The sequence below is a fragment of the Panulirus ornatus genome, chromosome 50, assembly GCF_036320965.1.
Source record: "Panulirus ornatus isolate Po-2019 chromosome 50, ASM3632096v1, whole genome shotgun sequence".
In the NCBI taxonomy this organism is placed as follows: domain Eukaryota; kingdom Metazoa; phylum Arthropoda; class Malacostraca; order Decapoda; family Palinuridae; genus Panulirus; species Panulirus ornatus.
In genome coordinates this window covers 9,119,667-9,134,601 of record NC_092273.1, presented here as the reverse complement: position 1 = coordinate 9,134,601, position 14,935 = coordinate 9,119,667, and the positions used below count along the sequence as shown (strand labels likewise).

General features: G+C 36.0%; 1 protein-coding gene across 1 annotated transcript; it reads right to left on the bottom strand.

Annotated features, from left to right (window-relative positions):
- Positions 1–3,161: 3,161 nt before the first annotated feature.
- On the bottom strand, positions 3,162–14,341 carry LOC139764578 (G patch domain-containing protein 11-like). Its single transcript, XM_071691380.1, has 6 exons — positions 14,183–14,341; positions 12,859–13,100; positions 9,672–9,828; positions 9,233–9,323; positions 7,663–7,761; positions 3,162–4,884 (listed from the first exon to the last, which is right to left on the bottom strand). The coding sequence occupies exons 1-6, from the start codon at positions 14,236–14,238 to the stop codon at positions 4,741–4,743; spliced, it is 789 nt and encodes a 262-aa protein (XP_071547481.1). The 5' UTR covers positions 14,239–14,341; the 3' UTR covers positions 3,162–4,740.
- Positions 14,342–14,935: the final 594 nt, after the last annotated feature.

Sequence of the window (14,935 nt, the reverse complement as noted above, 5' to 3'; positions counted from 1 at the left end):
CTTTTTTGGTAAGGCAAACTAAGCTCAGTTCCAAGTTTTTATTTTTTGAGAATGGGATAAGCTTCAACTGCTTGAGTATTCTCTTAGCAAAGGAAATCTTCAGTGTATGATGGATAGTCATTGGCAAGATCTATGTTTCAAAAATATAATGGAAATCATTCCTTACATTGCAACAAAGTCACATCAAAGACTTCCTTTACAGCAATTCATTTATCTGATAATCTTTTTTTACATTTGTCACTATTTTTGGAATGGTGGAATTTAGAACATGCAAAAGAAACATATGCCTTAGTGGCACCAGTATTTCCAAGACTGAAACTTGGAGAACAGGAGTAATTATTTATTTAGAATTATCTACCACGTCAATAACAAAGTCCATTAGTGGTGGATTTTTTCTGACAAAATATCTAGTTATATGGAGGGAATGAGTGAGGAAATATTGACAAAGAGGATGTGTCAGAGGTGGAGGAAAAAAGAAGCAGGAAACCAAACTGGAGGTGGAAGGATGGGGTGAAAATTTTTTTGAGCAATTGGGGCCTGAACATACAGGAGGGTGAAAGGAGTGCGAGGAATAAAGAGAACTGGAACGATGTGGTATAACGGGGTTGACATGCTGTCACTGAAATGAACCAGGGCATGTGAAGCATCTGGGGTAAACCATGGAAAAGTCTGTGGGGCCTGGATGTCAAAAGGGAGCTGTGGTGTGAACTGAGTGTGAACGAATGTGGCCTTTTGCCTTTTCCTGGCGCTACCTCACTGGAGGAGGAGGAGGAGGATTGGGGGGAGCTATTTCCTGTGGTGGGGTGGCAACAGGAATGGATGAAGGCAGTGAGTGTGAATATGTATATGTATGTCTATGCTGAAATGTATGTGTGTGTGTATGGGCATTTATGTATATATATATATGTGTATATGAGTGGTTGGGCTATTCTTCATCTGTTTCCTTGTGCTATCTCGCTGATGTGGGAAATGGCGATTATGTATTATGAAATAATAAATGAATAATGAATATATACATTAAGTAGAAGAAAACTAATATAACGAACTTTAAAAAGTTAAAAAGATGATATCTTATATTTGCAAATAAAATCACTTAAAGCATATCTTGTATTAAATACTGGTTTCCTCCAAGAAACAATGAAATTAAACATCTTTCAGTATTCAGGCTTCCTTTAAACTTGAATGAGCAATCCCCTAAAATGTTCAATCCATTCCAAGTCACAGAGTGCACTCCAAGCTATATTACACTATGCCCTAGTGCATCCCACGGTTCAAACAGTCTAAGATTGCACTGTGAAAATCAACTCAAAGCATAAGAATGCTGAATTCTGCTGGTGTCTAGGACATGGTATTACCAGTAATGAAATTACAGAAGCTGAAGCAAAAGCAACTACATCTGGCAGTTTAGATATGAGACAGATATACAGTACATTGATTTTAAGGGCAGAATAAATCAGTGGTGATAGCAAACAAGCTAAATGGCACTTGGAAGCTCAAAAGAATGACAAACTATGGGAAATGAATAACGACTGGAGTCCTGTTTTGAGACAATTCTTTGTGGACTGCAGATTAGTCATACTATGTTAACTTGTTTTTTATGTACTGTTCACCATTTCCTGTGTTAGCGAGGTACCATTAAGAACAGAGGACCGGGCCTTTTGAGGGAAGATCCTCACTTGGCCCCCTTTTCTGTTACTTCTTTTGGAAAATCAAAAACAAGAGGGGAGGATTTCTAGCCCCCTTCCCTTTTAGTCACCTTCTATGACACACAGGGAATACGTGGAAAGTATTCTTTCTCTCCTATCCCCAGGGATAACTGTGTTGACCTATGGTCATTTATTAGAAATGACACCTGCCCCAATGTGTGATATCTGGAACTGCAATATTGCTGTTCCCTCCACTTCTGACTCATAAATCCTCTTTTCCAACCTTTCCTCATTCATCTCTCCATATGTCCATATCATTTCAGCACACCCTCTTGTATCACAAGTTTTACATGAGTTTACATGGGAAAGATAGACAACAGGAGGCCTGATTGATCCAAGAATGGGTTGTCTAGAGAGAGAGAAAAAAAATCTGCTCTAATTTTTTAAGCTATCACCAACTCCCCACTTCTCATGTCTCTGCTACTGCTGTTGTTTATGCATTTATTTCTGGCATTTTTCTCAGAGTATACCTGAATTTATAAAATATTTGTTTTAATGACTTTTGAAGGTATCTATAGTTTTAGCATTCACTATGTCTGTCAGTAACTTATTCCAGTGTTCAACATACCTATAGAAAAAGAAGCTTTTTCCCACCTGCGTACTACATCTTTTAGCTTTGAGTTTTATTCCAAATGTCCTCGTAACCACATTTTCTTGTATTTCGAAAAAATGCTCTTGGTTTACTTTATCAAACTTGTTCAGAATATTGAACACCTGAAATAAGTCGCCATGAAGTCTACATTTTTTTAAGGGAGAAGAGATCCAATTGTTTTAGTCTCTCTTCGTATGCCAGATTTCTAAGGGATGAGATCAATTTTGTAGTGCATCTCTGTACTAGCTCAAATTTTTCCTCATCTTTTTTACAATTTGGGGATGAAAACTGGACTGTATATTCAAGGATTTATCTTACTAGAGAATTATAAAGTGAGAATTGTTTCTGGTGTCTTGTAATCTATGTTCCTTGTTATGAAACTTAACACATGGTTGCCTTTTTTACTTGGTGCTTGACAATGTTAAGTGTATTTCAAATTGTTGCTAATGACAACTTCAAGGTCCTTTTCTTCATTTACTTTAGTTAGAGTTTCTGAAAAGTTTGTTTTCAAAACACATATTCTTGTCTACAAAGTGCCTAACTTTACACCTGTCTACATTGAACTTCATTTGCCATCAGTCTGACCACTATGCTAGTAAGTTAAGATCTTTTTAAATAATTTCGCAGTCCCACCTGTTTACAGCTCTACCTCCTAGTTTAGTATTGTCATAGTACATCGACAAATTTCTAAAAAACTTTATACTCTAACAAAACTTGGAAAGTAATTCTTACCATAAATTGTTATACATGCCTTAAGAAATGAAATGTCTTTTCTGCAGATGATCTTAGATATAGTAAATGGTAACTAAGGTTCTGTGATATGTTAAATATGCATATAAATTTGGGTAGCAAGAAATCATGGGGTGAGCTTTTCCCTTTATATACATGATACAAGATTTATAAATAAAAAGCTGTTTCCACAAGTAACCCACACTCGTAAATAACAGTATGTAACACCGAGATTTAAGAAAAAAAAAAGAAGACACAAATCAACCAATGAATAACAGAAACATATAAATACACATTGAATTTATTTCTAATCTATAGAATAATGGTTATGGTACATTACACATGACAGTTAGAGAATGGAAATGAGTGGATTTGGCCTTTCTTCCTCGGTTCCGAGCACTACCTCACCAACACAGGAAACGGTGATCAAGTATGAAAAGAATAATAATTAAAAAGGCTGCACTCCAAATTAAAGTGCAGCCTTCAAGTGAGGGAGTCCCATAAAAAGGATCCTTGGGTTGTATAATTATATTAAAATTCAGAATGAAGAGTATGAGCATAACTCAAAAAAACTGAAGTTATTGATATTCTATATCACAGTGATGAGCAGAATAAGAAAGAAAACTATGTAAAGAAGGGTTAGGTTGCATGATTATGTACAAAGTACTCTACCAAAAATGACAATAAAATACAAATTAGCTAATAAAGGAGATAGTCATTGTAACAGAGATGAAGGAGGAATATAGAGATATCAAAAAGAGAAAGGAACATGGAACTAAATGTTAAGCTGCTCATTCATCTTAATAGAATAAATTATTGCTCTGGTGTAAAATTCAGAAGAAAAATGAAAATGCATATATGTTGACTGACAGTTTTATCAAACCTGAAAACGATTAGTAAGAGAGTGTTTCAAGCTTCAAGGGCAAATCTTTATCATAATACCATATAGAGGCAAACAAAGGCATGTATCTAAGTACAAAAAGATGAATAATGCTATAATATTAAAACTTATACCAATGATATACAGGATCTCTTCTAAAGAATCTTCTAAGGAAAAATACTGTAGTTACAGCTTAAGCACATCTGATTTGGTTGTGGATACTATGTGGAATTAAACAGCATCATTCATAATATACACAAAACTACCACAATCGGACTCCAGACTAATGATCTCTTTGCTTAACAAGTTGGAAAGTTTTTACAAAGAACTGTATATATTAATAAACATTCTATCTTCCCATGTAAACAGTATATGTAAATTTATCTGCCTTAAATATAACAGCAAATGAGGTAAACAGAGAAAAAAAAAATTTGATACAATTCATGTATTCAAGAGAGCCTAAAACAAAATCTTCTTGCATCATTTGATTACTAGGCATCCTAAAAGGTTCAAGATTCTAGATACTGTATTACATGAGACAGAGGATTTTGCAGATTGTCATCAGATGCATTCATATAATACTAGTGGATGATTTACCCACCTCTGATTTGTCTTTATGGTGATCAACACAAAAAAAAACATTAATTCATTACATATTACTTGTGAATAATGACCTTTTACTTTAAGCCATTACTTCTTCAGTTAAATAAAAAAATATGTCAAGACTGACATTTTATTGTACTTTTTACTATGTCAAAATAAGCCTTTTACTGTGAAAAGGTATTCCTTGCACACCAAAACTTATATATGCATTACCATTTGTCACAGTAGAACTAATCATCATCATGGTCTGCCCTCGTAGGTCCAGGACAATTCTGCTTAAGGTCTCGCTCATCATCATATACTGTGCAACACCATATACAGTACATGTACGTGGAGCGTAAATAGTCTGTGAGAATATTCAACTGCTCCTCAGGCTGTGAATACAAAGCAGATAATCATAAGTTTAAAAGAGGCATTATCAAATCCATTCATATCTTAAAAAATACTGGAGAAATAAATCTGGTTTACCCTGTACACCTGAGGTTCCCAACCTGGGGACTGCGAAGGGTTGCTAAGGAGATAGTAAATCCTTCAGAAATTGGGAGAAACTGAGAGTCTAGGGCATTCTATGGCCTAGGCTAGGGTCAAGGACGAGATGGTACATTGGATAGTTGATGAAACTATAGGTATCACAGAGTAAAAAAAAATGAGCTTGGTTTAATAAACTTTAAATAAATGTACCAAACAATACTGAATTAAGTATCACAGAAGCAGTAAAATCTTTATTATTCATTGTTTTGTTGTTTCATGTTTTCAATTCACTTCTCTTCACAAAAGGGACTGTCGAACGACTCTGAAACCGAATAGGCTAATATAGGGGAGGGGGTTATAAGTGTTGCGGTATTTCGAAAGGGGTTTTAAGTGGAAAAAGATTGAGATCCACTGCTGTACACGATAACAATTGGATACAGTATACGACCATGTGTGATACTCTATAATAGCCCACTTTCTTATACAGTAAATATTTTATTACCCTTACAACTCCATTCCTAAATGTATGCAAACAATCTAAAGAAAAAAAAATGCAAAGAGCTGACAGTTATACATGCATACTTAATGACATGAATCATCCAGTACTTTAAAAGTTAACAATTCATCATCGATTACATCTAAATATGTGTATAAGTACCTAAATTACTGTACCACTGATCCTTACAATAAGAGTAATACGAAGAGAAATTATCCTAGGAACACTGGAGTACGAAAAGTACTCAGTATAGTTTCTAATATTTTATCTCCTGTCTGAGTCTGTTTTTCTCCTTGGGCTTCTTTTTATGTCCTCACTAGCATCACAGCCACTGCATCGCTAAAGTGCTCATAAACACAAGATGGGATATTAAATTTTTCAGGACACACTCTATGAATTTGTAACTCCCAGACCCTATATCCATGTGAATCCTAGTATTCTGTCAGTTTCCTTTTAGTTAAACTCCCTCATCCACAGAACTTTACCACAGATGAAAGGTGTTTTTTACTAACCCTTGCAATATCTTGACTGAACCTGAAATATTTTTGTTTAGCAGCTGTTGAGGTTATCAAAACTCAATATTTTTGTTCAGTAGCTGTTGAGGTTATTAAAACATTTTTAGAGGATTTGAATTACCAGTACTAAAAAGCACATCTGTCCTATCATTAGTTCCCCCCCATTCTAAATGAGTTCACTTTAAAAAAATTGATGCTTGAATCTTTTGGTTTATAACATCAAAGATTCAATACAATTGGGAGTTGAATGTTTTGGTGAGACCAAGACACCTATTTCTAAGGTCTCTCACTTCTTGCACCCTCTACTTTTGATGCATGTACCCTCTTTGTCAGTTCTATCTTCACTCACTTTCCCCATATGTCCAAAACATTATAGTACACCTTCTGCTGCTCTCTTTAACATTCCTCTAAGTACCTTTCTCTTATCTATTTTTCTTACTTGATCAGCCCTCCTCATATCACATATTGTTTTTGAGCATTATAATTCCAGCATATCCACCCTCTTTCATACTTCTTATCTCGGGCCTATACCTCACAGCCATACAGCACCATCAAACATACCCCTCTTTGCCCTTGATAAAGACTCATCACTATTTATGAAAGTACATGTATGAATAAAGGATATGCAGTAAAAAGTGAGCTAATACAAATTCTATGGCCATAAGATAGCATAATTCCCCCTGTGGAGGCAGTGGCGTTGGCAGGTGGAGGGAATAACATCAAGGAGGAAAGCCTCATACCTACATTAAGTAAATGACACATCACTATCTATGGTTAATATTTACATATATTTTTCATATATTTAGACTATCTATCTATATCTCTGATGCTTTTTGCAATGTCTCCATAATAAAGAACTCCAGTCCCACTTCTTAGCCTTTATGCCTCATCCTTAACAGGCCACTGGCAGAGGGCAAGTCTAGTGCAGTGTTTGCAGAGGCTCCTACCTAATGTTCCTAATGACTACTTCTATCTAATGCTCCTACCTACTATTTCTACAAAATGTTTCTACCTAATAATCCTGCCTAAATGTTCCTAACTACTTTTTCTACTTATTGCTCTTACCATTTTACCAAAAGGGGAGTGCTAGCAGGAAAATCTAGTTGTGAAGAATGAGCTGCATGAGTTAAGTGTTAAGTAAAACATACATGACAAGGTGGGATTGTATTTACATAAACATATACACTTCAAGAATTACCACCTTGTAGTCTCTGTAACAGACACCTATAGTGACCAAGAGACACTATGTATCCATAAAAATGTCACAATATTAGTGAATTGTACAAAATAAGCCCATGAAAATTAATGCTCGTGTGAAGACTCCTGGTGCCCTCTACACAAGTCTTCTTATGCTCTTTCTAATCTATGTTTAATGTAAGTTGTAAAGGGTTCTTAAACAGGTTCTTATCCATAGTTACAGACACAATTCTATAGACTACTAGATACTGTGCCTCCTTTACAATTCTCCTGACATGGTATTGTGGTGATAGGTTTGGTGCTACGCTGACCTTCAAATCCCTATTGCACATGCTGGTGCACAACAATTCACTACTCATCTATTAGGTTATGACAGTCCTATATGTGCAAACTTTCATACAGTAAAGAACAATGTAACATAACTATAATTCTGATATATTCTTGCTTTTAAAAAAATTGGCTACTTAACTTACCTCATATTCAACATCACATTCCTCTTCCTCTTCCTCTTCACACCATTCTTCCTCTTCAAAACTTGGCCAGAACCAGGATTCAATCGGTTCTGTTAGGTTCTTTTATGGAAAAGCATCAATACAATATTAGTAAGATCCAATGTAAATACTGAGTCTGAAGGGAGGGGTATAGGTAGTAAATAACTTGAAATAATTTGTTCACCCCCTGCATACATCTGCTTACCCTATTCCTTCATTCTATGTAAAATCCAGTCTCCAAAAGTTTAGTGCAAAACACAATTTTGTGCACTTTTTATAAACCTTTTAAATTTCTTCACTTCCTCATTTTTCCTAACACCTCTACTGCCACTGTATCACCTACACAGAACATCTTAAAATTTTTCTCCCTCCTAACACTCATATTCTACCACAAGTCAAAAATTCCCTCCATTATTTCTTTTATTATCCCTTCTATAATGTACATAACATTAAGTCTATGACATCATAGTATTCTTTCGTTCTCCAGTATAATTATCCATTAGGTTCAGTGACTTAAAAATCAAGCCTTCCTCCAGTCACAAAAATCAAAAACTACATCAACCAGCTTCCCTATAAATGATACAATTAACTAACATTATGATGAATTAATTCCAGGAATGGCTTAACCTGAACAGTGCTTTTAAGGGGAGCTTTCTGGTAGAAGAGACTGGGACCAATTTTTTCACCATATCAATACAAAATCTCATTTGTTTTGTCCAACTGCAAATAATTGGGAGAAGCTTTTTAAGTGTTATAAAAAAGTAAATCTTCCTTTAATTGCATAAGATGAAACAAAAGATAAATAGTTAAAAGTAAAAAACACGAGTTGTGTTGGACAAGTGGGGATGAAATTAGTTTCTGAAGTTTCTAATGAAGGCTATCTCATCCAGGGGGAGGCAATGCTGTTTCCTGTGGGGAGGGATAGGCCCAGAAATGGATGAAGGCAAGCAAGCATGAATATGTACATGTGTACATATGTATATGTTCGTTCACACTCAGTCTCTAGCTGTTATGTGTAATGCACTGAAACCACAGCTCCCTTTCCACATCCAGGCCCCACAAAACTTTCCATGGTTTACCCCTGACGCTTCACATGCCCTGGTTCAATCCAGTGACAGTACATCCACCCCAGTATACCACATCATCCCAATTCACTATTCCTTGCATGCCTTTCACCCTCCAGTATGTTCAAGCCCCAATTGCCCAAAAGCTTTTTCACTCCATCCTTCCACCTCCAATTTGGTCTCCTGCTTCTCCTTGTTCCCTCCACCTGTGACGCATATATCCTCTTTGTCAATCTTTCCTCATTAATTCTCTCCATGTGTCCAAACCATTTCATTTCAACACACCCTCTTCTGCTCTCTCAACAACATTCTCTTCATTACCACACATCTCTCTTACCCTTTCATTACTTATCAATCAAACCACCTCATATTGTCCTCAAACATTTCATTTCCAACATATCCACCCTCCTCCGCACAACTCTATCTATAGCCCATGCCTCGCAACCATATAACATATAAACATATGTGTAAATTGGTACCAGGCTCACCTGTTTTGAGTCCATTTCATAACATACACGCTGACTCTTCATTAAATCATGGTGTAAAAATTTCTCTTGCCTTTGACTGCGCATTCTTGCCCTATAAGAGGAATTCATATTCATATTAGTCATTAAATTTATAACATGAATCAAGAGAGTAATAAGTGAAAATACCGTAATGAGAAGTACTTTTCAAGTGAGCATTTTTTGATGCAACATGCATCATCCAACTTACAAGTTATTCTGAGAAAGTGATATAAGAGATACAAATGTGGGGGGAAAATGCAGGTAGAAATACTTGGTAGCATCAATGTGTTCACTCTTCCATGCAATTAAAACAATCTAATTACCCAGACTTTTGCCTTTATAAAGTAAAGCATTATCAAGAACATGAAAAGAACACATTGAAAGACAAGAATCACATCACAGAACTTCAGTGTGTACTTACCTAAATTTTTCTGGGTCCGTCTCAACACTATGTTTGTCTCTTTTCTGCTGTTTTCTAAGTTCACGTTTTCTGCGATGCTCTGCAATCATCTGCTGCCATCCTAGGCCTACTCGATCTGATTTCATCTCCACAGGAACAGGTTCTAATCTCCCCTGACCTATGGGCAAGTGATTCTTGAACATAATGGAATGCATAATAGCTACTTTGTTATGGTAGTTGATATTGTAATACATAAGATTTTACTAAAAAAATCTTTGTTTTACCTATAGCAATTTGGATAACGTTTACTTATTTTTCTGACCATACTATATTTGTGCATAGTAAAAAGATGGGTTACTGCACTTTCTGCAAGCCACCAGGCCAATATCAATTTCTTATATTCTATAGTCTCATTCTGTGCCTTCATCTCTACACTCAACCTAATCTTTCCCCTTATCTCTACATTATCTATCTATCTATGTCTCTGATGCCTGTTCCCACCTGCAACTCTCTTCATTATATCTTTAATATTTCCCTAATCTCCCATACCTCTATAATGAATCATATATCTTCCCCTACTGTTCAATTGTCAAAGTCAAAAAATTATTCCTTTGATCATTTATGGCCATTCTCCTAGCACTCTTAAACCACCAAATCATCAGGACTGTTTCACTGTGTGAATAATTTCTTATCAATGCATATGATAATATATAAATATATCAAATGCACCATTTCCTCATTCTATCTATTTATCTATCTTTCATCAGTTAATCCATTCCCAATTCTACAGGGTCCTCAACCCATGTCTAAAGTGTTTGAGTGAAACAAGAGAACTCTCACACTTGTATAAGTGCTTCTTAAACACTTTGCAAATGAAGATGATTCATCAGGAAACCAATATATATATATATATATATATATATATATATATATATATATATATATATATATATATATATATATATATATATATTTTTTTTTGCTTTGTCGCTGTCTCCCGCGTTTGCGAGGTAGAGCAAAGAAAACAGACGAAAGAAATGGCCCAACCCACCCCCATACACATGTATATACATACGTCCACACATGCAAATTACATACCTACACAGCTTTCCATGGTTTACCCCAGACGCTTCACATGCCCTGATTCAATCCACTGACAGCACGTCAACCCCGGTATACCACATCGCTCCAATTCACTCTATTCCTTGCCCTCCTTTCACCCTCCTGCATGTTCAGGCCTCGATCACACAAAATCTTTTTCACTCCATCTTTCCACCTCCAATTTGGTCTCCCTCTTCTCCTCGTTCCCTCCACCTCCGACACATATATCCTCTTGGTCAATCTTTCCTCACTCATTCATTCCATGTGCCCAAACCATTTCAAAACACCCTCTTCTGCTCTCTCAACCACGCTCTTTTTATTTCCACACATCTCTCTTACCCTTACGTTACTTACTCGATCAAACCACCTCACACCACACATTGTCCTCAAACATCTCATTTCCAGCACATCCACCCTCCTTTGCACAACTCTATCTATAGCCCACGCCTCGCAACCTTATAACATTGTTGGAACTGCTATTCCTTCAAACATACCCATTTTTGCTTTCCAAGATAACGTTCTCAACTTCCACACATTTTTCAACACTCCCAGAACTTTCGCCCCCCTCCCCCACCCTATGATTCACTTCCGCTTCCATGGTTCCATCCTCTGCCAAATCCACTCCCAGATATCTAAAACACTTCACTTCCTCCAGTTTTTCTCCATTCAAATTTACCTCCCAATAGACTTGTCCCTCAACCTTACTGTACCTAATAATCTTACTCTTATTCAGATTTACTCTCAGCTTTCTTCTTTCACATACTTTACCAAACTCAGTCCCTTATATAAGCAATGTATATACTATAAATGTTTGATGGTAAAGTACCTTCACAGCTTTCCTCTACCAGGATAAAACTATGCATCAGTCCAAGGTCTTGCCCATAATTATCCCTCATTATGTGTAACATTTTTCACATATTTCATTTTTGATACATTATCACTGAAAATTATTTGTTTCACAGTAGGACTCTCTAAATGATGGTACTTAAAGATTTTCAAAAGTAATGAAAAAATATTCTTTCAGTTACACGAAATAAGAAGAAAAGTTCAATAACAAGGAAAACCTGTTAATCAACCATACTTTTGCAGTACAGATGTGTAAATTTGGCACATTGCACCACTCAGGTTTTTGCCTGTTTGTTGACTTTTGTTTAAGGATTTCATCTCTTCACCACCATGGACAGATTCCTAATTTGTGAAGAACTTTTTCTACAGCTAACAGTTCAACATCTACAAAATCATCATTAATATAATAAGTGCCCCATAGACTATCACTAATCAGTCACTGAATAACATGGGTATATGAGTTTGAATTCTAGGGCCATCCATACCTTATCCATTTTACATAGGTAACTGATACTCTTTGACTTTTATCCCAGCCCAAATTATAGCTGCTTATGCCTGAAGGCATCTCTACATACCAATAAAGTGTGCCTTCCAATCCAAATTTTCGGTGCGTGGACAAAAATGCAGACCCTGCAGTAATTGCTGGCCACTGTCAATGCAAAGTTCTCGCAGTGATCATCGCCAAAGGGTTAACCTTTTCCTCTCATATTTTCTGATAGATTTTGTTGGAACTTCATAAATATGGTGTTGCACTTTCAGTGAGCCTGTGCGATCACAAACAAATAGAAAAGAGCAGTTTCAGTGAGCAATTTCTCACTCCAAAGGAGCCCATCACTTCCCTACTCCTGCTTGAAGTGTACTGTCAAAATTGAAGGAGCCCCATACATAAACTTCAATAAATCTCCATAGCAGTCCCTTCACAGTTAATTCTGAAAGTTCTTCATTGATTTTAAGACTATCTTCTGATTGGGAGTCTATTTTCTGAACTTTTCTTGGAAATATTTCAGTGTGTGCTGCAGAAGTTTACTGCTTTTAATATCAATAGTATTTTCTTATATCAGAGAATTTCATTAATAAAAATGTTGTCCTGAACCTGAATTTAACATTATTTTAAACCCTGCACCTATGTGTCATGATTAACAGGAACCATAATTCAGTTTCACATTGTTAACCATATAATGACCTATTACTTTTAATGAAGGCAGTTAGATCCATGTAAGGCCCTTCCCAAAATCTTTCACAAATTCACCAAAAAACTTACTTTGCTTTCCAAGACTTGTCCCTGGTTTGTATCCCATTTTCTGAAGCATAGAAAAGCCTTTATTGGAAGAGTTTATGGCAGTACTGAGACCTTCCTCTAAGCGCTCTTTCTGAACTACTTTTGCCGGTTTAAATCTTGCCCGATGCTCGTTATCTTTTTCTTTTTTTCGCTTCTCCATCTGTACCTGATGTTTTGATGAGTGTGAAAGCAAAAGCCCTGGTCTGACATCATCCTTGCCAACACTGAAAAAAAATCATGCATCTTTAGAATTATCAAAATTCCCTGGGTGTAATGAACTTGTAACTCCAATCTAGATTCTGTCTGACATGACCAGTAGTAACCAAGTGATTAGGAAGAAAATTTTCATATATTCCAATACAGGATCTGAATTTAAGCAACTCTTTCATGAAGAAAAATACAAATAAGTTATAATGTACTAAGAATTACCAAGTTTTCCTGAATCATATATGTATAAAAAACACAAACTGAAAGCTTTTGGTTTATATTATTTTTGATGGTGCAATTATCAAACATGATGTAAATGTAAATTCTGAGGAATGACTTATTTTCTAACTGTAGCAGAAAGCTTGAATAATATATGCTAGGGAATAACGTCAAGTTAAATCAGCTGAACCCTGACATAAGAGTTGTTTACCCTAACAATATGACATTTGTGCATTAACAGCAAACCCAGATCAATGTTCACCCTAGCCTAACTTTCAGACTCATGCACAACCTCACCCCCAACATAATACACCCATCTTTTAAGTTGCCATATAGGGCACGGTGTAAATACTTCAGGGTAATCATCTACTGCTTTGCTATGGGTTAAAAACCTACTTAGCATGGAGTTCTAAATCCAGCAATTCCATGTCCAGTGCCCTTGAGTAAATGTTTCAGTGGCATTTGCTTAACAGTGATTAGCGATCTTCTGCTTTGTGCCAAACACTGCCATGACTTATCAAGTGTACTTCTGATGATGCAACCTACGATATCAAACTAAATTTACCATAATCAACCCATCCTAACCTAACCTAACCAACCTGACAACCTAATCAACACGACAACCTAACCAACCTAAACTTAACCCAAAGCTGCTACCATAAACAAAATTCATTATTCCACTGGGTGTCTAGCAATATCAACTGAATAATATGCCAAAGCGTACTCGACAATGAGGTACTGGGTATGTAGCTCTAAGCTGAGTGGAGCAAGATTTTTTAATCCTGACTGTCTTAAAGTAACGAAATATTTGTACGCTACAGATTTCGCATTCATTAATACTAACAAGTAGTCTAATGTAAATAGCACAAGTAAGTCTTACCATGCAGCTAAAAACTCCTCGGACATATAGTCAATCTCATTTTCCGAATCAGACATGGTTTCTGATGGCCGTATTCATCCGCTTGGTCCGTATCATTACAACGTTTGTTTACTTCTAGTTTAAGATAGGCTCGTTCTCCCTAAGACGAAACTGTGACCAGCATTCGCCACACTTACTGATACAAAACATATATAAAACATATTAACAGATGAAAAACAATTTTGCTTCAATATATCGATAATCAGAATAGGATGTTGTGTATGAAATATTCTATGGTATATACAGAAAGAAAGAATAGCATATTTCATCTTCATTTTTCAGTTGCTCCTAATTCTGGAATCAGGGAATATAACTAGCTTTTATCATAGGTTAGTGTTAAGTTTTTTTCATAGGTTAGTGTAGGTCATTTTAGTTATTTCGAGTTATGTTACAAAAGAATATAACAGTCGCACCATTCGTTCTTTTAATCAACTTGGTGCCAAGTAAAAGGCACGAAGCAAGTATTTACCGCTAACCTTGAATACTTTCCAGCTTTTAGCTGAACTGAATGTCATACTATGACTTCCTGTTGCATACTTATAAAGTGTGCCAAAAAAACCTGTACATTTATTTTTCGAGTAGTATCACTAGTTTGCAAGTACTGCAAGTGGACTCCATAGGTACTCGATTGCTCTTAAAATTGGACATGATGTGAGATCCATATGTTTCAGTGTACGGTGGTTATTCTCGAAAATCAGTATCCAGCTATTGCAA

Coding starts and splice junctions, on each gene's coding strand:
- LOC139764578 (XM_071691380.1), bottom strand. CDS start 14,238: ATGTCTGATTCGGAAAATGAGATTGACTATATGTCCGAGGAGTTTTTA. Junction 9,829..12,858: donor GACAAGTCTTGGAAAGCAAA/GTAAGTTTTTTG, acceptor ACTTGCCCATAG/GTCAGGGGAGATTAGAACCT. Junction 4,885..7,662: donor AATGTGATGTTGAATATGAG/GTAAGTTAAGTA, acceptor TTGTATTCACAG/CCTGAGGAGCAGTTGAATAT.